Source organism: Megalopta genalis, chromosome 2 (genome assembly GCF_051020955.1).
Source record: "Megalopta genalis isolate 19385.01 chromosome 2, iyMegGena1_principal, whole genome shotgun sequence".
Classification (NCBI taxonomy): domain Eukaryota; kingdom Metazoa; phylum Arthropoda; class Insecta; order Hymenoptera; family Halictidae; genus Megalopta; species Megalopta genalis.
The window spans coordinates 29,621,483-29,645,372 of NC_135014.1; the positions used below are offsets into that span (position 1 = coordinate 29,621,483).

At 50.2% G+C, this 23,890-nt stretch overlaps 3 protein-coding genes across 12 annotated transcripts in view; 2 read left to right on the top strand and 1 right to left on the bottom strand.

Moving 5' to 3' along the window:
* The window catches only part of Picot (putative inorganic phosphate cotransporter protein picot), a 37,752-nt gene extending 28,551 nt beyond the window's left edge, over nucleotides 1-9,201 (top strand). For all 3 annotated transcript variants that reach the window (XM_033487159.2, XM_033487158.2, XM_033487157.2), the window contains exons 2-8: nucleotides 2,384-2,574; nucleotides 3,336-3,578; nucleotides 4,117-4,204; nucleotides 4,786-5,012; nucleotides 5,095-5,244; nucleotides 5,754-6,128; nucleotides 6,388-9,201. In XM_033487159.2, the coding sequence (XP_033343050.1) occupies nucleotides 2,416-2,574; nucleotides 3,336-3,578; nucleotides 4,117-4,204; nucleotides 4,786-5,012; nucleotides 5,095-5,244; nucleotides 5,754-6,128; nucleotides 6,388-6,573 (1,428 nt within the window). In that variant the 5' untranslated portion in view covers nucleotides 2,384-2,415 and the 3' untranslated portion in view covers nucleotides 6,574-9,201. The remainder of the gene's footprint in view (nucleotides 1-2,383; nucleotides 2,575-3,335; nucleotides 3,579-4,116; nucleotides 4,205-4,785; nucleotides 5,013-5,094; nucleotides 5,245-5,753; nucleotides 6,129-6,387) is intronic.
* A 1,187-nt stretch (nucleotides 9,202-10,388) lies between these two features.
* LOC117229745 (uncharacterized) lies at nucleotides 10,389-18,008 on the top strand. Of its 3 annotated transcripts, XM_076519002.1 has the most exons (8): nucleotides 10,389-10,926; nucleotides 11,102-11,143; nucleotides 11,784-13,382; nucleotides 13,508-15,901; nucleotides 16,056-16,522; nucleotides 16,553-16,607; nucleotides 16,871-17,008; nucleotides 17,558-18,008. In XM_076519002.1, exons 1-8 carry the CDS (start codon nucleotides 10,872-10,874, stop codon nucleotides 17,581-17,583), a joined length of 4,776 nt encoding a protein of 1,591 aa, XP_076375117.1. In that variant the 5' UTR covers nucleotides 10,389-10,871; the 3' UTR covers nucleotides 17,584-18,008. The 3 variants fall into 3 exon arrangements, with proteins under 3 accessions (XP_076375117.1, XP_076375118.1, XP_076375116.1); XM_076519001.1 differs by having other exon boundaries at nucleotides 10,411-10,926; nucleotides 16,056-16,607; XM_076519003.1 differs by lacking the exon at nucleotides 11,102-11,143 and having other exon boundaries at nucleotides 10,410-10,926; nucleotides 16,056-16,607.
* An 829-nt stretch (nucleotides 18,009-18,837) lies between these two features.
* Nucleotides 18,838-21,389, bottom strand: LOC117229746 (uncharacterized). Of its 6 annotated transcripts, none has more exons than XM_033486479.2 (5): nucleotides 21,237-21,389; nucleotides 20,034-20,828; nucleotides 19,769-19,960; nucleotides 19,159-19,708; nucleotides 18,838-19,080 (listed from the first exon to the last, which is right to left on the bottom strand). In XM_033486479.2, exons 1-5 carry the CDS (start codon nucleotides 21,298-21,300, stop codon nucleotides 18,933-18,935), a joined length of 1,749 nt encoding a protein of 582 aa, XP_033342370.2. In that variant the 5' UTR covers nucleotides 21,301-21,389; the 3' UTR covers nucleotides 18,838-18,932. The 6 variants fall into 6 exon arrangements, with proteins under 6 accessions (XP_033342370.2, XP_033342366.2, XP_076375139.1 ...); XM_033486475.2 differs by having other exon boundaries at nucleotides 19,159-19,738; XM_076519024.1 differs by having other exon boundaries at nucleotides 19,159-19,495; nucleotides 19,529-19,960.
* Nucleotides 21,390-23,890: the final 2,501 nt, after the last annotated feature.

Here is a 23,890-nt window from a genome sequence, read left to right on the forward strand (position 1 = left end):
TTGCGACCGAATTAGCCGACGAGCAACGCGAATCCTCCTCACGATCATCCGAATCGAAAGAATATGGACATGCGGGGCCCAGAATATGGACACAACTCGTTGCACGAATCGATTAACGGTAGAACTATCTAGCCGGTCGGAAATCATCAGTTTAAGATGTGAAGTGCGGAAGTTCGATATCTTTGATATTTTTATATTGAATTTAATTTGTTACATTAGAGATAAATAGGTTAAGATATACTTTATTATATTATATTATATTATATTATATTATATTATATTATATTATATTATATTATATTATATTATATTATATTATATTATATTATATTATATTATATTGTATTGTATTGTATTGTATTGTATTGTATTGTATTGTATTGTATTGTATTGTATTATATTATATTGTATTATATTGTACTGTATTATATTATATTATATTATATTATATTATATTATATTATATTATATTATATTAAGATGTATATATACACATATTCGTACACATGATTCAACACTAAACCCGCCGAGCGCTGATGTATTTAACTTAATTTTATTTACCTAAATATACAGGTAAACACCCATGTTTGCAATAACAAAACAAATACATAGCTGACTTCGAATGCCAGAGGATCAGTAAATTACGTAATTTGTTGGCTGCAAATATGTCGAATTTATCGCTGTTGTTGTTAATGAATTTGGACTCGTCGACGCTTTTACTGCGATGTATGCTTGGATTAAGGTATTAATTCTTAAATGTATATGTACTAAGTATCACTTGTGCTATGTATACATATGTATATGTATACTAAGGTACAAAGATTCTGTATATTAAAGAATTAATACCTTAATATTCAAGCATACAGCGCAATAAAACTGATGAGTCTAAATTCGTTAACAACAACAACGGTAAATTTTAAACATACTTGCAACTAATTAAACGATTCACCCATTCTCTGCCATTCAAAGTCAACTACGTATATTTGTCTTCTCATGGTAAAAAATGGGTGTTCATCTGTACATTTAAATAAATAAAATAAAATTAAATACGTCAGTGCTCGATAGGTTTAGTGTTAAATCACGTGTACGAGGTATGTAATTCATATCGGATTAACGATTCAAATATCAATTCTATTCGATCCGTGTTTCAACAAGAACTGAAATCGTCCGCGTTCCGAGGGGCCTGCGTGGACCCATTTCGCATAGATCGTCCGATCCCGCGACCGAATAATGGATTGGCAAAGGTCACAGTCGAAATCAGCCAACGTTAGCGCGGTCGAATCACGTCGACCGGCTTATCTTTTCGCGTTTCAGACTCTCGTAATTGATTCCGTTGTAACGATGAGTCGGCCTCGTGTAGGACCATAGACGCGTCATTCGAGCCGGCTTTGAATTATCTTCGCTGTTCCTCGCGATGTTCTGAACGAACCAGAATGCCAATCTCCGTACCCTTGAATCGAACAGCAACAAGACTCATTCTCTTTCTCTCTCTCTCGTTCTTTTTCTCGCTCTCTCTCGCTCTCGTTCCCTCTCTCTCTCTCTCTCTCTCTCTCTCTCGTCCTCTCGCTCTCTCCCTCTCTCGTTCTCTCGCTCTTTCTCGCTCTCTCCCGTTCTCTTGTTCTCTCTTACTCTCTCTCGTTCTCCCTCTCTCTCTCCCTCACTTTGGATCCTCTTTCTTTCTCCCATTTCTTTCTCCCTTTCTTTCTTCTTCTCTCGCTCTCGTTCTCTCCCGCTCTCGCTCTCTTGCTCTCTCGCTCTCGTTTTCTCTCTCTCTCTCTTACTCTCTCTCTCTCTTGCTCTCTCTCGTTCTCTCTCTCTCTGTCTCATTCTCTCTCTCTTTCTCTCTCCTTTATCCCTCTTTCTTTCTCCCATCAACCAGTCGCTCGTTACAAAGGAGTCTGAGAGGAAGAGGAGTGCCTCGCGATGATCGCGAGCCGCAAGCACGTAGTCTACGGAGCTAAGTGACGCAACGGGAGCGGGGTCGCTCGGTCGATCGTAGATAATTGATAATCATTTTCGAGGAAGCGCCGTCGAGATTGGTACGCCGCGAGCCGGCTCGTCGCCGATTCCTTTCGAAATAATAATCCTTGCGATCCGGAGTTTGCGCCAACCAGCGTTACTCATTACATACCCCCTTACGAACAAACACATTGTATCCTCGTCCTTCGAAACAGTCGATTTTATTACACGATAATCTAAATGTCTCTCGTCTTTCCAGCATCGCACTATATAACCAACCAACATTGTCATTACCACGCCTCTACCAACAACATGAACACAGTTATTATAGATGCAATCTTACTCGCCGTTATCATTCGCTTGCGTAATCCGCCAGGGGGTTGCGACACCATTGTTAACCGCGTCCGTTCTTCGCGTGTTCCAGAATGGATAGGCTCGCGCCACGTGGTCACGTTCATGCTGTTCCTGGGGATGGCGAACGCGTACGTGATGAGGACCAACATGTCCGTGGCGATCGTCGCTATGGTGAACCATACCGCGCTACGGGACCGCGACGACCACGGCATACCGACCTACGAGTGCGGCTACGACCAGAACACGACCGCCGTTCCGACCGTAAGCATCCTCTCTTAGCCAGATCGAGCTTATCGGATCGAGCTGTTCGAATAGAATGGCCGAATTACGAGAGAGAATTTTATTTTATACAGAGTGCCCCGAAAGATGTCTCGCAATCCGAAAGCAGGGGATTCCTGAGGTGATTCGAAACAACTTTTTCCTTAGCGAAAATGCAATCCGCGGCTTTGTTTACGAGTTATCAACGAAAAACCGTGACCAATCAGAGGCGAGATCGTTTGACGCGAGACGGCCGAGCCAGTGAGCAGAACTGAGCTCCGCGCGCTCGTTGGCTGGGCCGCCGCGCGCCAGCCGAGCTCGCCTCTTATTGGTCAGTGTTTTTCGTTAATAACTCGTAAACGAAGCCTCGGAGAAGATTTTCGCAAAGGAGAAAGTTGCTTCGAATGACCTCGGGAACCTGCCATTTCCGGATTGCGAGACGTTTTCGGGACACCCTGTGTAGGATTAATAGAATGTCTCTCTAATTGACGCTCGGATTGTCAACAAAAATGGGCAATTTAGATAGAGAAGACACGATTATTCGATCCTTGCGTTTCATTTGTTGTAGTTACGAATTCTCAGCAGCTATAAAAACGAGCTTGCAAGGCTCGAATAATCGTATCTCTTCTTCCTGAATTCCCATATCCATTTTTCTGCACAATCTGAGCGTCAGTAAGGGAGACATTACTGTATTATCTATATCTATATCTATATCTATATATATTATGGATAGCCTGACAACGATTTCACGATTTCGATTTCAGAACCACAGCGACGGCGAGTTCGTATGGGACAGCACCAAGCAGGGCTACCTGTTGAGCTCGTTCTTCTACGGCTACGTGATCACGCAGATACCGTTCGGGATACTCGCGAAACGATACGGGTCCAAGTATTTCCTCGGTGTCGGGATGCTGATCAACTCGGTGTTCGGTTTGCTGGTACCGATGTCCGCACGCGCCGGTTACTACTGGCTGATGGTAGTCCGATTTATTCAAGGCCTGGGCGAGGTAAGTTGTCTTTTTCATTAATTTTCTCTCTCTCTCTCTCTCTCTCTCTCTCGACATCTCGTCGATCGGATAAAGAGGCGATCTTGGAACGAATAGCGAGAAAAGAAAGAGTATGCGAACACGTTAACCTGTTCACTGGGAAAACTTTCGAACCTCGGCCCCGTGTAACGATCGAACCAGCAGCGGTTCATGGGAGAGCGTCACCCATGGGGGAACCAATAGTCTCGATGGGAACGAACACGTTTTTCGGTAGACCTCGGCTCTCTCTCTCTCTCTCTCTCTCTCTCTCGCATTGTTAAATGGATTCGGCGCAGCGTGAGACGAGAACGAAACGAGAGTCGAGCTCGTGTAAGTAAACGAATGGGTAAACGCGAGGACTCGGCTCGTGTTCCTCCAACCCCCAGTAAACAGGTTAAAAGATAAACAAACAAAACAAAAAAGAGAATTTTAACACGACGAAAATTGCTGTGATGTGTGAACGCTTTTTGATCGTTCGGGTGTATTTCCTCCCCCTAGGAATGGATTATCCCTATTGCAGGGTCCAATTGTGCCTTGCACGCACGCGATGCTGGCCAAGTGGATACCGCCGAATGAACGCAGCAGGATGGGTGCCTTCGTCTACGCCGGTAAGCTCGTTGCTGCCTACCTCGATTCTACGAGGCCCTAGCTCTCCTTTCTATCGTCTACCCGCGGCCTACCGATGGACCCGAGCGTGTACCCGCAGGCTGCCGGATCGATCGACCGCTTCTTCCTTTCCCGATCTTCTTCTTCTACTACTTCTTCTACTACTACATCTTCCATCACTTCTTCTACTTCTTCTTCTGACTCTTCTACTTCTTCTTCTGTCTCTTCTACTTCTTCTTCTGTCTCTTCTGCTTATATTCTTTCTACTTCCATTTCTACTTCTTCTTCTTCATCATCATCATCTTCTTCTTCTTCTTCTTCTACGTCAGGCATGTCCAGACAGGCCTTCCGCGTGCCCATAGACGTATAATAATCGTTCGACGAATACGCTCGCATTCGAAGAGCACTCTACCCTGCAACTTTGAATCCCCGTCGGCGGCGCTCCTTGGCCGAGAGCTCCTCGGCTATCGCGTCTTGGACATGCTTGTATCACTTCAACCACTTTCTATTTCTATCGTGATCGGCGTCCTTCTCGGCGACGCGCGCCACTAATCAGTTATATTTTTCACATGCGACGGCACAGGCGCCCAATTCGGCACCGTGATATCAATGCCGCTCAGCGGAATCCTTTCCGAATACGGTTTCGACGGTGGCTGGCCATCGATCTTCTACGTGTTCGGCACGATCGGCACCATCTGGTGCGTCGCGTTCCTCGTGATGGTGTACGAGGACCCCGAGAGCCATCCACGTATCCCCGAGGACGAGAAGAAGTACATACTGAGCGCGCTGTGGGGCAGCGCCGGAGCCACCGTGAGTATCGCGAGCCGGGATCGTGTTTCCGGAGACATCGTCGAACGCGGTGAGATTAAATATTCTTTCGACCGTTGCGCAGTCCCCTCCGGTGCCGTGGCGATCCATCGTCACCTCGTTGCCGTTCTGGGCCATCCTGATCGCCCATATGGGACAGAACTACGGATACGAGACGCTGATGACCGAGCTGCCGACCTTCATGAAGCAGATTCTTCACTTCGACATTAAATCGGTAAGGGGATGTAGCTCCGATGCTAGCCGGCTTTTAACCTTTTCGCTAGGGCAGCTCCATCCGCCGAAGTACCGAACGGAAACTCTCTCCGGAAATATGCACAGTGCGCGTGGTTTCTGTAGATGTATATGTTGTTCCAAGTCTTGAATGACAACTGTGCCGAATAAAGCAATCGTTGCTCTAATGTAACAGGTATATTTACATTTTTTCATTTAAAAAGACTTACAAAATTATGGGTAACATAGGTATTTATATAATTACAAAGCAATATATAATTAATATAATATAATTATATAATTTATATATATTATATATATTATAATATATGTAATTGTATAATTTATATAATTACAAAGCAATATATATAACAACGAGACGAAAATGATTAAAATATAATAATATGTAAAAGCTGATAATATAATTCTGTGTGATACATTTGAAAGCAAGAATCTATACAAAGGCGAACAGTTATATACGGTATAACCAAACGATTCTGTTATGTCTTTCAGAACGGAAGTATCTCCTCGCTCCCGTATCTAGCCATGTGGATCTTCTCGATGGTGATATCCCACGTGGCCGACTGGATGATCTCCACCGGCAAGTTCAACCACACGTACACGCGCAAAATCATCAACAGTATAGGCCAATTCGGGCCCGCGATCGCGTTGATCGGCGCCTCGTACACCAGTTGTAATTCCTGGTTGACGGTAGCCATCCTGACAGTCGGCGTGGGCCTGAACGGCGGTATCTACTCCGGGTTTAAAGTGAACCACTTAGACATATCGCCGAGGTTTGCCGGGGTGCTGATGTCCTTCACCAATTGCCTGGCGAATCTTGCCGGTCTTCTCGCCCCGATCACCGCCGGATACATAATCGTCGGGACGGTAATTATCCCTGACGTTGATCTCGTTGATCTCGTTGATCCCGTTTGCTCTTGCCTAAGCAAAGCCTGTCTTGTCTACAGCGATGCCTCGGCAATTGTTGCGCCACAGGCAGGCGCTTAACTGTATTCTGTTTTCAATGTGTTATTCTCGTGTTAGCATTTCTATGTTTGAACTATGCGATTCTCGCGGAAGTTGCCGAGGGGCAAGCGCGATCCTTGTTAGCGCGCAACGAATAACGAAAGGAATTCCGTTTTTGCAGCCGACGCAGGCGAAATGGAGGCTGGTGTTCATGATCTCGGCGTGCATCTACATCGTGTGCTCGGTGTTCTACATAATCTTCGGCTCCGGGCAGAGGCAGTCCTGGGACAATCCGGACAAGGACGAGGAGAAGCACGAGAAACAGGGCTTGGAGCCCGTCAAGACGATATCGGAGACGCAGCATTGACGACGCGTCTGGTCGCGCCACGGACGCTCGCTCACTCCTTCTCTCGTTCTCTCTTTGTTTCGCGGCACCTCGGCCGCACTGTCGCCGATCCGATCGCGCGGCAGACTATTTTTGTTGCTTCGGCGAGCGCGTTCGTTCCTAGAGCACTCGGTGGATCATCACGCGAAACAATCGAATCGGTTGCCAGAACGTATCGCGCTATGCGGAGCTGGAAATTTGGGATGCGGAAGGAAGGCGGGTCCGATTGTTTGTTAGCCAGGCGCTTTCGCGTTCTTGCTAGTCATTCGATCGAGTCGTTTTTAAGCTCTGCGGACACGTTGTTTGCGAACAATCTACCAAACCGATACGCGCAACTCGTACGCGTGACCAAATGATCTTGTAACGTTGACGTTTGTCAGCGTGTGTGTATAGAACTCGAGAGACGAGATCGGACGGAGCGAGCGGGGAGTTAGCTACCCTTCGTCGCTAATTCGCTGTTGGCTGTCTTCTGAGACCATCTGTCCAAACCCGCGGAGCACGGCCAGCTACGTAACAGCTTGCGATCCGTGCACGGTTCATCGCTTCCTACATATTTATTGCCGAGCGCGCGATCTCTTTCGCATATATTTGCGTAGCGACTAACCGGGGTAGCTCCGTGATCGTTGCGTCGACTCCTTTGATCGTCGTTCGTTCGTTCGTACGATATCGGCTATCGAAAAGCGCGAGCCAACACGGCACACGGCTTTAAGAAATTCGTCAGCGTAACGCTCGAGGAGCTGATCCCGCGAGTCAAGTCGAGTCGAACGTCTTGTTGCTACGCGATGTTCGGATGGAAACAGGATTAAACGATATAGTGTGTTTGTGCGTACGAATACGTGATACGAACGAGATAAGGGTGGAGAGAAAGGAAGAGAATGTGAGAGAGAAAGAGTGCTTGTGTGTGTAAGAGAGAGAGTGAGAGAGAGAGGGAACCAAGAAAGTCGAGCATGTGAGACGAGCGAATGCAGATTTTACATTTTTATATAGCGTCCCTTTTTTTTTCGTTTAACGAACACATTACGTGCCTTACGACCGACGAAGCCAAAATAAAATATTGTAAACAAGCCGAGGTCTCCTCGAATTGAACAAATTCGTAAACGTCTGTCAGACGACCGGTAGCCCGGAGATCGGTCGATCGTTCGAAAAGCAGCAGTATTAGAGCAAAGAAATAGCCTCGCGTTCGACGCTTTCTTGGTTGCGCGTTGCGCTTTTTATCGCAACACAACTGCCATTTTGTATTGTACGTAAACAAGCCGCCCCGGTAAATCGATGCGCGAGAATCATTCTAGATCCACGATCTCTCACAGCAATCCCTCGCCCGCGAGATATAATCTTCGCATCCGCAATATCCGCTTCGAAAGTGTTCCAGGAGCGAACACGTTGCAATACAAAAATGGTTTTATACATACTTGTAGATATTTCCACGCGTATCTTTCTAAGTTATTAGTCGTTAGAAGAATTATTGATCCTACTTATTTATACGACGTGTACAAAGCAAACGGAAACATCCATGTAGGAAAGAAAAGAAAATGGGCGTTCCGCGCGCGCGCGCGATCCGATGTGCAATCGTATCGGGCGCTCACGAAAAAACATTCGAAAGAAATGATTTACACCTGCATAGTTGAATGCATTTTTCTCTTTTTTTTTTAATTATAATTGTTGTTGTCATTATTATTATTATTATTAATATTACCTAATTATTATTATTGTTATTGTTATTATAATTATCATCATCATCATTATCATTATCATCGTCGTCGTCACAGTCACCGTCATCATTATCATTATCATTAACCATTCTCGCGCAATGTGCATCAGTCTAGAACCGTTACCGAACAACTACGTTGCTTATAGCTCCAATGCTGTTCTCATTCGTGTCCCTTTTTCTTTCGTACAGACAGACAGATGGACGGACAGTCGTTTAGTCAGGGAGACAATTACGGAGATTCTGTTTGTTTCTGTTTTAATTTCCGATATCTACAATAAAAAAAAACGAAGCTTCGCAGCGTCCTTCTCGACGCTCGACGCGTTCGGCTCGTTCAGGACCACGCGATTTCGTTGCACAGTACCTGCGTTCTTCTGTGATCACGTGCCAAGGAAGTGCCTTCCACACACTTTCTCCGATCGCTACCGTCGTCGATATTTCGTTTATCCGGTAGCCCCGATTAGTTGTAAACCGTTGAACGCGAAACGAGCGACTCGAGCCTTCGATCACGCGACGATTCTTCGTGAAATCCGTGCATGCGTGTACATTACTCTGTACATTCGTGTAGATGTATATCCGTGTGTATATGTATATATATATATGTATATGTAACTCCTCCATGATCACGAGGCAGATACTTTTGACCGCATGACACGCGCGAAACACTTATACGCACCCCTTGCCGGAGAATTGTACGATATATATTATTAATCCGCGATGGTCCAACATTTTTCGAATTCATATTTTTGTATAAAGATTTATTATCGTTGCACGTGCAGCAAGAAGAAAGTGATACGATCTTTCGTGCAACCCCAAAATCACTGTACTTTCATGGTTGGAGTTCGAAAAGATGTGATAATACACGAGTGTAGGTATAAATAAAATGTTGTTCCAACGAGAAACAATTGTGTGGTTTGTTCCCATCCCTTTCGTTCGTGCCGGAGAACACTCGGCAAAATTAATTAGTGCTTCGTCACTAATTTTTATTCTTTATCGCGAAACTAGCGAAATAAATCTCCTGTTATTTATCAGTAGCGTTTAATTGAGTCATCGAATAACGTAAGATAAATGGTTACCATGGCAGACCAAATATTCGCAGTAATTACAATTTTTCTTATTTGTTGTTGCGAACATTTTATATACTTAATTATAAACGGTTCATCATATATTCATAAGTCGGTAAAGATAATTTTTTTAAATAGTAACTGCAGCGCCTCTGGCGGCGAAATATTGAAGCACCGGTCGGGGTCCGTACAGCGCCAATTAGTCCAGCGGCGAAACACTGAAACTGGTAGACAAACTTACCGACAATTAGATTTGGCTAGTAGTTTCAGCGTTTCGCCACCTACTAATTGGCGCTGTACGGACCCCGAAAAGAGCTTCTTCATTTCGCCGCGAGAGACGCTGCAATCGCTACTCTAAAGGAATGATTCTTACCGACTTTTACATTGAATCCTATGATCCGAGCGGCAAGAATCATTTGCACCTGAGTTAACAAGGGAAAACGCCAAAGCGATACTTGCCGATTTTGATGCAATTTTGGAGAAAGGGTCCGTCGTTTTGAAATCCAAGTTTAGGGGCTATTTTCACCAGTCGAACGAGAACACACGTCGATAAAATGAAACGCGTGTCGAATATTTTTCTGAGATCTATCATTAGATTCATTAGATTCATTAAAATCGATGTTGTAGGCGTGTATCACTTTCGTCGTAAGTATTATAGGAACGAATAAAGGTTTTTCAACAAAAACCCACAGCGATAATCTAGATAATCTCTATCTAACATAATGTGCTCTCACTCGTCAAGTAAGTGCAATAACATCCTTTCGCAAAACTTACACCGAATTCGTGACGAATACGTAGGATAAGATAACCTTGACACAGGATAATATAATTAGTTAGCATGCAACCCCACGTGGAGTACAATAAAATCACGATTACCCGTGACATTTTGTGACAGTAACGACAAGAACAAAATTGCATTAGCTGAATTTTTTTCGCGACCTTGATTATCTCTGTCAGTTATTTATTATTCGTTAATCTTCTTCTCCTAGATATCCACCTATCTTTTGCCTACGGATCCTAAAGGATTCACGCGTCGCCAGGGATTTTAGGCGAACGATGATCGGTGGAATAAATTTGAAGTCATCGGGGAAGAATGCAGCGGTTGGGAATCTCGCGGCAAATCATCGCGACGCGACGGTGCGTCGTAAATTCGACGGAAGCGAGAATATTCTTGTTACACGCTCTGATTTGCATGAGGATCCTGCGCGCTGTATTCTTAGTCCCGGGAAACTCCTAAACCCGGATGACGTAGTCCTGAGAGACAAAGCCGGCGCCTGGAACAGGTCCCGCGACTGTTCCGCGATAGAAAGAGCTGGCCGATCGCGTGTCGCCACCCACGTCGCCCCGGGCCTCTTCGTCGGGGATGATGATGATGATGATGCGTGTATCCTTTCACCTCGCTGGGGGTATCCTTATATATACAAGTATTCGACAGGGACTCGCTTCGCAATGGTCCGTGACTCGCGGACCACAAAGGAACGATTCAACCATCCGCGACGATTCATCCGGAGATGATCGGACCGCCGGCCGTCCTACTCTTTATCGGCGCGCTCGTCGTCGGATCAGGTAACTGTTGTCGCAGCTTCTCTTTCGCCGTGTCACACGCGGTATCGCGCTCCTTCTTGCACGCGTATTTTTCAGTCTACTCGCGATTCCCTGCTCGTCCTCGCATTCCTCCTCGCTATTTATACGCGTTGACGCATCGGATCCACCGCTGACACGTTTCGATCACTGCTTTCAGGAGCCTACAGGACCAACCCTGGCGGCGGCAGCCTCGCGTACAGTACGTATTTCCTTTAATTTTCGCCGATGACGGAAATTAGTCGCCGAAGTCCTGTGTGCCAAGCTCGCGAGCTGCCTCGTAATAACAGCCTGCCGCCTCGCGATCAGACAATTACGAGTGGTCGTTACTTTGTACGAAAACACGTGTTACGTCCGCCAGGATCTTCGAGGATTTTCCGCTTGCTCATAGTTGCGTCTATTCTTTTTTTTATCTATCAATTTTCATCGACGATCCACGCGTAACTGGTTCGCGTCGACCGGTTTCCGTAACAATGCGAGAAAAACTCGTGTCTACTCGGGCTTGGAGTTTCGAAGACCGCCGAGACGTGGAAACTGCGAACAACGAAGAACACGAGATAGATTAGAATTGCACGGTAACGGGACACGCTGCTCGCGCGAGCTTCTCGGGCTAAAGATAGGATATATATATTATCTATAAATCTATAATATTATATTATAGGCCATTATATTATATTAAACGCCACGAATATAATATTATATTATATACTTATTATATATAATATTATATATATAATAAATATATAATATAATATTATAGATTACATAATATAATATTATAATCGTGGCGTTTGGAAAATTCGGAGAATGTATTATAATACCGTATTGTCGCATTGCTGCAGGCGGCGCGTCCGCATCCGCCTCCGCTTCCGCGAATGCAGGCGCGTTCGCGCTGAGCGGTTCGGATGCGTTCGCCGGCGGCGTTCCCGGAAGTGGCCATGACGGCCACAAGGGGATCCGCAGCTACGACGGCGCCGGATACGCGAACCAGAACCAAGAAGGCAGCGATCATGGCCATCCGTCTAGCCATCCGGGTGCCGGAGGCAAGGTCGACCGGAACGGATGTCCCAAGTGCCCGAAGCAATGGGAAGACGAGGAAGACTGGGAGAAAGAAGAGGAGGACTGGGAGGAGCCGGAAGAGGAGAACGACGATGACTGCGACGACGGGGACGACGGTCAGTACAGGCCGGAGCATCACCATGGTCATAAGAAGAGACCTGGCGGGTCTGGAGGAGTGCAGAAAATGGGTACACCGGGCGAGGGTGCGGATTCCTGGACCTCGGGGCCTGTTAAAAGTGGACCGTTGAGTGGAGGAAGTCCATCGGCGGATTCTCCTTGGAACAAACCATCGGGACAACAACCTGGTCAACAGGCTGGACAGCAACCTGTAAAGCAAACCGGCCAGCAACCTGGGCAATATCCTGGACAGCAACCGGGTCAGCAACCTGGACAATATCCTGGACAGCAACCGGGTCAGCAGCCTGGCCAGCACCCTGGACAATACCCTGGTCAACAACCTGGTCAGAAACCTGGACAATATCCTGGACAGCAACCAGGCCAGCAGCCTGGCCAGCACCCTGGACAACAACCTGGTCAGAAACCTGGACAATATCCTGGCCAGCAACCTGGTCAGCACCCTGGACAATATCCTGGACAACAACCTGGTCAGAAACCTGGACAATATCCTGGCCAGCAACCCGGCCAGCAACCTGGACAATATCCTGGACAGCAACCAGGTCAGCAACCTGGCCAGCACCCTGGACAATACCCTGGACAGCAACCTGGACAATACCCTGGACAACAACCTGGTCAGAAACCTGGACAATATCCTGGCCAGCAACCAGGCCAGCAACCAGGCCAGCAACCCGGCCAGCAACCTGGACAATATCCTGGACAGCAGCCAGGTCAGCAGCCTGGCCAACACCCTGGACAATACCCTGGACAGCAACCTGGTCAGAAACCTGGACAATATCCTGGCCAGCAACCAGGCCAGCAACCTGGCCAGCAACCTGGTCATTACCCTGGGCAACAACCTGGGCAACAACCTGGACAATACCCTGGACAACAACCTGGACAGCAACCCGGACAATATCCTAGTCATCAACCTGGGCAGCAACCTGGTCAAAAACCTGGACAATATCCTGGACAACAACCTGGACAGCAACCTGGGCAATATCCTGGACAGCAACCTGGGCCATTCCCTGGGCAAAAACCTGGACAACAACCTGGTCAACACCCTGGACAACAACCTGGTCAAAAACCTGGGCAATATCCTGGACAACAACCTGGACAAAAACCTGGGCAATACCCTGGACAGCAACCTGGACAACAGCCTGGAAGCGGCCCTCACCCGAACGAACCCGCCGGAGGCTGGAACGATGGACCCCAAACAGGTTCCCCGTGTTCCAGTACTCCTCCACCTGGGTCGAGTTGCAGTCAAGGTCAGTTAAATATTTGACGACTTTTTCTTCGAAAGGCTCTTCATTCCAACAACTGGTTTCGAACACCGAGAAAAAAGAAACTCTCGAGCAAACAATATATCTGATCGAATGCGTTCTCTGTTTAGGCTCCAGCGGCGTTGGCCCCGTGAAAAACGTTCCCGTGCCAGGAATCCCTGCTTATCAGAACCCCGCGCAGGGGTCGCCAAATGGATGCACTTCCGGTACTTACGGCAATTGTGGAAACACGCCCGGTGACCAACCCGGTTCCCCATACGGCGGACCTTCTTCTGGACAACCAGGCGGCCCGGGGGGTCCCGGCGGTCCAGGAAATTCGGGTAATCCATGGAATCCATCCGGCGCGAAGAATCCAGGGGCTCCGGGCAGTCCAGGAGGATGGGGCGCTCCTGGAACTTCCGGAAGTCCGTGGACTCCGGGAGGTGCAAAGTCTCCGAGCGGTTCGGGCAGCCCAGGAAGTTCGGGTGGTCCCTGGGACTCGGGAAATCCAAAGAATCCAAGCGGCCCTGGGGGCTCGGAGAGTTCAGGAAGCTCGAGCAGTACCTGGGATTCCGGGAATCCAAAGACTCCAGGAAACGCGGGCAGTCCTTGGAATCCCCAAGGTTCCGGCAGTCCAGGAAGCCCGAGCAGTCCTTGGAATTCCGGAGGTCCGAAGAATCCAGGAAGCCCGAGCACTCCTTGGAATGCAGGAAGTACGAAGAATCCAAGCGGACCTGGAAGCTGGAACAAGCCGCAGAATGTCGCAACCGCGTTCGCTGGTGCTGGCGCCTATGCCGGAGCTTTCCCCGGCGCGCCACTTCCTGGACACGGGCCTAACGTAGGTGCTCCGGGCCCTAGCGGAGGACAGAAGCCACCTAACAGTCCTGCAGGTTGGAATCCGAACGAATACGACAACGCGAACGGCAGCCCTTCGGGGTCTGACGCCACGCCGCACGCTCCACAGTTTGGAGACAAGAAACCAGATACTGGTAACGCTCCACAGTGGCCAGGTTCGCCGTCTTCCAAGCCGAGCCCTGATCAGGACGGTTACAATCCGGAGAATGTAAAAGGACAAGGCAAGCCGAACCGTGGCAAGCCGAACAGGCGGAAGCCTACCAGCGACGAAGACAGCAAGATCTTCCACATAAACGTGATCCCTGCTCCGGGTACTCCGGTCGGCATGAAACCCCACGACACCACCAAGACACCTTATAATCCGTCGAAGCCGGGCTCCGATAATGGACCTTCTGACACCACGGAGAAACCTGGGTATCAACCGGGTCCTCACGACGGACCTGGAACAACGAAGCCTGCCTATAAACCTGGTACTGGAGTCCCGAAGCAGCCTTATCAGCCCGGTCCCTACGGTGGCCCTGAAACAAAGCCTGGTCAAAGTCCCTATCAACCTGGGCCACATGGAGATACTTCAAAGCCTTCCCCTCAATCAGGACCAGGAAGTTCACCCTATCAGCCTGGTCCTTTCGGCGGCCCTGAACCAAAGCCTGGCCAGAGTCCCTATCAACCAGGACCTTACGGAGGTGCGGGACCTACTAAGCAACCTTACCAACCTGGTTCGCCTGGTGGCCCTGAAGCAAAACCTGGCCAGAGTCCCTATCAGCCTGGTCCTTCCGGCGGCCCTGAACCAAAGCCTGGCCAGAGTCCCTATCAACCAGGACCTTACGGAGGTGCGGGACCGACTAAGCAACCTTACCAACCTGGTTCGCCTGGTGGCCCTGAAACAAAGCCTGGCCAGAGTCCCTATCAACCAGGACCTTACGGAGGTGCCGGACCCACTAAACAACCTTATCAACCTGGTTCGCCCGGTGGCCCTGAAACAAAGCCTGGCCAGAGTCCCTATCAACCAGGACCTTACGGAGGTGCTGGACCTACTAAGCAACCTTACCAACCTGGTTCGCCCGGAGGCCCTGAAACGAAACCAGGCCAGAGTCCCTATCAGCCTGGACCATACGGCGGAACTATAAAACCTTATCAACCTGGATCTTACGGAGGTCCAGTCACCCCTAAACCGTTCCATCCCAGTGGCTCACAGGTCCCGAACATTGGAGGCAACATACCTGTTCCAGAAAGGAACTATCCCGACACTCAGAAACCCCTCGGCGAGCATCCTTCAGGCGGCGCTGGTTGCTCCGGTCAGTCTTGCGGAGGCGGAAGCGGATGCGGCGGCTCTTCGGGTCAGCCTTGCGGAAGCGGAAGCGGATGCGGCGGGTCTTCGGATCAGCCTTGCGGAAGCGGATGTAGCGGGTCTCCGGATAAGAAACCATGCAGCCAAGGAGGCGCGACCGGCGTGGACAAAGTTATCGGTCCGATCGGCTCTGACGGCCTCTCCCAGAGTCCACAGAGTCCATTCCCTGGAGCAGGCGGCGGTGCTCCCGCAGGAGCCGGCGGTCAAGGATGCGCTTACGGTAGTTGTCCACCCGGTTCTCCAAATACTGGAGCAGGTGCTGCACCCGTATCTTACGACGGTAACCCGTTCCTGACTGGAAAAGTGTCCATCCCTGTTGGAGGTAATCATTGTTAATAAATTCATAGTGAACAGACGCGAACGATAGACTCTATATATCTAGCCGCATCAGAAGTTATTTATAACTCGGCTTAATAACAAACCGACAAACAAAGAACAAAGCAACAAACCTAACTCGTCTTAAATATTTCAATTAGGACCTTCGGGTGGCTCGCAACCGGGAACCGCCGACAAGCCGCTCGGCCTTGGGAACCCGTTCTTCGGAGGTTCACCGGCACCTGTAGGAGGCTCTGGCGGACCCGGAGGATCAGGATCGGGACCTGGACCGGCTGGAAAGCACGAGTTTCCGCCTAGCGGAGACGCCCAGAAGCCCATCGGCAACGATAATCCCTTCTTGGGTGGTCCTGCGGGCTCGCCTGGCTCCCCTGGATCCCCGACCTTCGTCGACAAAGTACACCCGGATGCCTCAGGGTTCTTCCATCCACGGCCTGGCTCGACTTTCGACCACGACGGGCCGCAGCAGAATCCTCTGGCGACGAATCGCGGCTCCGGAAGCGGCGGTGGCGTCGGCGTCGGCTCCGACGGCTTTGGAACCGGTCCTGGAGCCGGCTTCGGAGCCGCCACAGCCGGAAGTGCCGGCTTTGGAGCTGCTCCGGGACACGGCGCCGACTTCGGCGCTGCTCCGGGACACGGAGCCGGCTTCGGAGGAGCATTTGCCGGCGCCTTCAGCAGCGCCCAGGCCTCCGCAGGTGCGTTTCAATAATTCTCGAAGGCTCCGACGCGCGGCAATTAATACAACCGAATGGACGATGAATCTTCTCGCTTGCCCGACGTTTCAATGACAGCGCAGAACGTTTCCCACGGTAACGCATTTTAATCAAACGCGCAGCCTGATAATTGGCTGATCGCCGATCGGTCGTTTCCGGTCCGTTTTAAGGATCGCGTTGTGTAACCGTCAGCGAGGATTATTGCGCGTAGAGATTGAAATGAAACGAACGGGTCTGTGTTGCAGGTGCGCAAGCTGGTTTAGGCCACCCGAACGGAGGAAGCTGGACTGGAAGCAACGCCGGCAGCTTGGCCGGCAGCCATGCCGGAAGCGGATCGTGGGCCTCGAGCGGAGCTTCCGCTTTCGCGGGTAGCAGCGCCGGCGGTAAATTTCACGGTCTTTTGGAATCGCGCGGATTCTGCGAGTCGTGCGGGAATTATTCTGTTTAAACAATTAAGTTAACCGACTACAGTAAATTCTCCCTAATTTTCCTTCAGCTTGTACACAAAAATGGACGATATGGGAAGAGGAGATACGATTATATTCGAGTCTCGCGGATCGTTTTTATAGTTGCCGATTGTCGAGGTTATTTGCAACAATTTATCTACCTATTTTCATTTATCGTCGACAATTATAGTCGACAATTATCGACGACAATTATTTCCCTTTCTGTTTCTGTTCTCTTTCCATTTTTGTCTACAAGCTGAAGGAAAATTGGGGAGAATTTGCGGTATTCTTATAAAATTCGATGCTTGTTGAGAGACGAACGTCGACGGTGGCTCGAAACGACTCGCCGCGATTAGACTAGCCTTCCGCGACGAGTCTTTTTTTTGCCGGCAAGCGAAACTTGATCGCAGAAGAATTCCGGTCGAATGTCGTAGAACGGAATTTCCCGATAATTTGATCCCGTAACAGGACTAATTAACGTTCCAGGCTGGTCCGGTTCCGTCAAAGGTTAACGGCGGAGGTGCTGACACGCGAGAGCAAAAGGACGGACGACACGGAAAGGGGCACGATGTCGTTGACGCCAGGAGATCTTCGCATTAACACGCCTATCGGTCGTTAATGCTCGCTTTTGCACGCTAATTTCGCTTGTAATTTATTGGAATCCGCTGGCCGTCCCGCGAGATACAATCACGAGATACAATCTTGCGCGAAGAATAAAAAGAATGTATTATTTCTATCCAGCGGCGCGGCTGTGTTGCGGTAATTGCCGGTGAACTAATCGCCGATTCGTCGAACAGATTGCGCCGCTATTACACGCCGAGATTACGATCGACGGCCGATGCCGCGGCGGATAATAATTGCTAATGACATAAGCGATGATCCGGTCGCTTGCCCAAACGGATCCGTAGTATATCCATTAAAACAATAAAACACGTTACGCGAGTTGTTTCATTGCTTGTGTCCGTTTATCCATCTGCCCGCAACGATTTATAACGCGGCTGCGAACGATTCGCAGTCGGGTCGCGGGTGTTCGCGGTCTGCGCTCGCAACGTCGCCGCATGAAAATCGCGGAATTATGCGTATCAGCGATCCGACGAGAATAAATCGGCAGACGATATCGTTCGTAACGGATAGAATGACAGAATCTCTTCGAATAAACTTTGATCGTAGATCGCGATGGATGTTGTTTCAATGAATTGCATCATTGCGGCTTTTCGTTCCTTCGGCGATCGGTTGAACGAGACCGACCGCAGCCTCGCGGGATCGACGCGAGCCAACGATCGTAAACGAATCGCGGAGACCGCGGGAATTCTGCTTACATCACTCGACGAGCTATTAGTCGTGAATTATTCATGAGCCACTGCTGGCCAGTCCGCGGATCGTCCGCGGATGAAAAATCGATACCTCATCGATTCGAGAACCGTACAAGACGCGATAGATCCGGGTTCGAGCATCGCGCGATGATCAGTCGTGTTGTTGGCGTCCGCTTCTCGAATGATTTTTAACGGCGAGACTGGCTCGAGTCGTAACAATGCTTTGACAAAAGAGCGAGACGAATGTCTGCTCGCGAGATAAAAGATAACTGTATCAACGTATTGAAACGAGCTCTGCTTTATTTACGATATCGTGTTCGGCGCGTTTACAATGGTATGCGACGCGCAGGTCGGGGAGACCTTCGATAAAAAAAAAAACGAGAGAACTTCAACGAGGATCGACAGGAAGAGGAATGTCGGTGGACGATCTTTCGAGAATTACAGAGACGCGTGTACAAGAGAAAACATTTTCTTTCTATTCGATCACAGGTGAAATTTACAATAATGAAGCTATCCTCCCACCGCTGGGTTCCAGGAGGTAAATGATTTTACACGATCTTGCCAGCCGACACTTTGTACGAGCCCTTTCCAGTGGAGTCGAGGTTGGCCGCGCTGCTGCTGTAGACACCCTTGGCGCCGGTCACGGAGCCGCTCTTGTTCGCGCCCTCGTCGATCTCGCCCATTCGAGAGAACAAACTGGAATTCGAAAAAAGATAATATTAGTCATTTTGCACGGTGGATAAGACAAGCTAGATAAGTTAAAGCGAAACTTACTCCACTCCGTGGCCGTAGCCACCGTAGTCACCGCCAGAACCGCCGAAACCTCCGGGTCCTCCGAAGCCTCCAGCGTTCGCGTTCGCGCTGGCGCTAGCGGCCGCGTGAGAGTTACCTCCTGCGAATGCATTCGCGTTTGCGCTCGCTTGCGCGTTTGCGGAAGAGCTGGCTTGCGCATTGGCAGTGGCGGAAGATCCACCGAATCCGCCAAGACCACCTCCACCGTGGCCTCCTCTGCCGCCGCCATAACCACCGGCTCCACCACCTCCAGCGCCACCATAACCACCGGCTCCACCACCTCCAGAGCCACCATAACCACCGGCTCCACCACCGGCTCCTCCACTTCCGGCGCCACCATAACCACCGGCACCACCGCCGGCTCCACTTCCGGCGCCTCCATAACCACCGGCTCCACCGCCTGCGCCTCCATAACCGCCAGCTCCGCCTCCTGCGCCTCCGTAACCACCGGCACCACCGGCTCCACGGCCACCTCCAAGGCCTCCACCGCCTCCGAGACCACCGCCGCCTCCATGACCGCCGCCAAGGCCGCCTCCGTTACCACCGCCAAGACCGCCACCGCCTCCGTTACCACTGCCAAGACCGCCACCGCCTCCGTTACCACCGCCAAGACCACCGCCGTGTCCTCCAGCTCCACCCGCACCTCCTCCGTATCCACCAGCTCCGCCACCAGCGCCACCGTAACCGCCGGCACCGCCACCGGCTCCGCTTCCGGCGCCACCATAACCGCCGGCACCGCCACCGGCTCCACCGTAACCGCCAGTCTTGGTTACGCCACCGGAACCTAACACAGAAACGAATAATCATTAGTTGTTGTAGAGCCGTAAAAATGAAATCGAAGTTCCTGTTGTACTTACCTCCGGATCCTCCTCCAAGACCGCCGCCACCTCCGGATCCGCCTCCAAGACCACCGCCGCCACCGTGTCCTCCGGCGCCACCGCCACCGTGTCCTCCGGCACCACCGTATCCTCCGGAGCCACCTCCGGGAGCGGAGCCGCCTCCGTATCCTCCGGCACCGGAACCACCGTATCCTCCGGCACCTCCTCCGGCACCACCTCCGGCACTACCACCGGCACCACCACCGGCTCCGGAACCGCCGTATCCTCCTGAGCCACCTCCAGGAGCGGAGCCTCCTCCGTATCCTCCGGCACCACCACCGGATCCTCCATAGCCACCGGGTCCACCACCGGCTCCACCACCGGCTCCACCGCCGTGGCCTCCGGCACCGCCGGCTCCACCGCCGTGACCTCCGGCACCACCGGCTCCGCCTCCGAGTCCGCCACCACCTCCAAGTCCGCCACCGCCACCGCTTCCAAGGCCACCTCCGCCTCCGTGGCCTCCGCCACCGCCGGGGCCTCCGCCGCCGCAACTGCCGCCACCGCAACCACCACCTGGTCCATGGCCTCCGGCACCTCCAGCTCCTCCTCCGAGGCCGCCGCCACCTCCTAAGCCACCGCCAAGGCCTCCGCCACTTCCTAAGCCACCACCCTTTCCGCCACCGAATCCTCCGCCGCTGCCATAACCGCCGCCTCCGCCGCCTCCTCCGCCTCCTCCACCGCCGCCGCCGAATCCTCCACCGTAACCTCCTCCAAATCCGCCGCCTAGTCCGCCGAGGCCTGACCACGGGGATCGCTTAGCTCTTTTCTCAGCATCTGTAAGCAAAGGATTCGATGAAACTTCTTGCTTCGGCGAATAATTATTAGGGGGACCGGAAAGTAATGTCGTTTCCGCGCATATTTATCTGTTTGAATTTAATGTAAACAAACGACATAACTTTCCGGTGCCCCTAATATTTAGCGACGTCGCGAATTCGAGTAGATCGCGGACGGAAAAGGTTTCTCCGTCAGATCTTCGAGACTTGTGCGATTCAGAAACACTGAAGACTAGTTTCGAAGACGGACGAATTTCGGAGACTGCTCTACCAAGCAGCTTTCGCGATTTATCCAATGGAGTTATTTTTACTTAATCCGTGGAAAATAAACGCGTCTTCGCATTTTAGCACAGCGTGCGAAGCGACGATTCGAAGACCGGCGATAGAAGCGTAGAAGAGAAATATGTACCTTGCGCGTGGACGCAGACGAGGGCCACCGCGGCAATCAGCCCGATCTTCCGGTACCGCCACATGGTCGCGAAGAGATCGATTTTCTTCTATTCCGTCGTTACGCGAATCGCTCATCTTTATATCGTCCCTCCCACTCTGATTAGACCGCGGATCTTCCTGAAACCGTCGCGACGCTTCCTCGAACGCAGATCTAAGCGCGAAACGCGGCAACGGGGGCAAAAAAACGTCCGCTGGCCAAGGCTAAGGTAAACCGGCGATGATCGCACCACCAAGCACGGCTCGCGAATCCGACATCCTGGCTGGTTATCGACAGGAATCGGCGGCCGTTCGCGGCTCTTCCACGAAATCGATCGCCCGCGGCGATATCGGACGGCCAACGCGTCGTTGAACTTGGTGATCCACGTCGATCGACATCGCTTCTTCTTTCTTTTTTTTTACGCCCGATAGAATCCGACAGCCTGCGTTCATGACCTTTTCTACCAATTCGTAGCGAGGTTCGATATGCAGCGTTCGAGGACGCGGAGCGAAACGCGACAATGTACACAGATGTAACCTCGAGCGCTTCGAGTTCTCTGATTCCAAGAAGACGCAGTTTTTAACGAGGAAGCTTATAATCTATCGTGCCGATAAAAGTACGGTAAATTCTCGCGGATTGGCCCTCGACTTTTAAATCGAAATGGAGAATTTGGAGAAAGAAAACGCGAGCCTCGCGGCTCGTTTTTGTAATCGCCGATTGCCGACTATGAAAGCGAGCCGCGAGGCTTTTATATACAATCTGAGCGTCGATTAGAGAGAATTTACAGTGTTTCTTTTTTTAATCATTTTAATGAATCCACGGTAATACGATAATACCGATAATAAGGAGAGATAATGCAGAGACAATCGGAGAGAAATTATCGTAACCGGCTTTTTAGCTTTTTTTGTTTAAAGTTGCTGGAACTATAGGATTTGAATTGAGATTTAAAATTGCGCAAATACACAGGAAACCGTTGGATAAATTTCTCGATCGAAGCGTACAATACGATCGAGACAGAGAAAGATCTGAATACATTCGATCTTGTCGTTGAAACGAAGTAACATGTCGCTTTTAGTGCTCGCAAATTTGAATGCCAGCCGTCGACGACGAGTTTACTCGTCGCGGGCAAATTTTCCGACAAATTTTGTTGCGAAACGTGTTCACAAACTTCGCACATTTTCCATTAATTATTAATGGAATGGGCTGGCTTGAGAGGAACGGCGCGCGGCGCGATCCTTAACGCTAGATTCACGGGTCCCGTCAAAATGGCGGGTCACTGATTTCCTAATTCACGATTATTCGTCTCGTAACGATACATTTGCGAGTTATTTATTCAATCGACACGTTACTCACGGCAAATGTTACAAATAACGCTCGCTAAAAATCAGAATGAACGTCTTATTGTTACTTTTTACAAACTATTGGGTCGTTCGGTAACTTGCTTCGTTTTACAACAAGAATTTCGTTTTGTAAGGGTGTTAAAAAAGTACATAATTCAGTATTATCGATCATAAAATAAGACGTCTATGAGCGTAAGAGTTCGAAGTTACCGGAAAAATGTCAAACAGTTTCATTTTCGCTCTGGACATTAAAAAATCGTCTTTCATCTCTCGCGAAAGAACGAAGCAACTTTCCGAACGATCCAATAACATAAAAAAAAACAGCCGTTTTTCTCGTGGCCCGTAAATCTAGCGTTGGAATGCATACGCGATCGAACGGCACAACAAAGAGATTAACGAAGTAATTTGTTGCGGCACCATTTTTCATGAAATCGACACTTGGTGATCCGCCGTAGTTGGCGCCTGTCTCGTGAACCCGTAGTCCTTGAAGCGGCGGCCCGGCCCGGCGACTTTCCCGCGCATCCTTGCGCTTTTCCGCGATCCCATAATATGTTCACAGAAACGGTAAGCGATTTCTTATCGGCCGATACGATATACGGGGCTTTCCGTTGGACAGCCGCGAATTCGACAGATAATCGGTTGAGAAAACAGCACGGCCCGACGACTGCGTCATCGGGAATCGCGGCGATAGCCGTTTCCCAGCGGTGATTTCGTTTTGGAAGATCGATAAGGGGCCGGGGAAACTACGTACGCCGCCGCCGCGGATACAAAAACTGCGATCGCATTCCGCGTAGCCGGTCGAGAAAAATCGGCGATAACCCCCGGCTCGATGGATCGGTCGCGCCGACATTGACCCGGATCGTCGGGCACAACATGTTCGAATTTGTACGCAAACGTGTACGCAAACGATGGATCGCGATTATACAATCGCGCGCGCGGCCGCGGATCGCGTCCGCGATCCGACGGGAGAATTTCGCGCGATTCCATCGTTCGCCTGCATCGCATATAATAACACAATTAGTTTTGTCCGATTCGCTCGTCACAAGGATAAAAGAGGAGGCTCTCGATTGAATACCAGTCTGACCGGATTCGCATATAGTAATTAATACGACGGGAATCGCGGCGGCGATCGATCGCCGCGATATCGGGGAAACGGTTGCCGGACTTGTGTGTCTATCGGCCGCGATCTCTTTGCGGGTATTTCCAGCGGCTTTTTCACGCGTCGCCGATAGAAACCGGCTGGAAATAAACGGTGAAATCGGAAGAAAAAAGAAAAAAAAACAAAAATGAACGCGA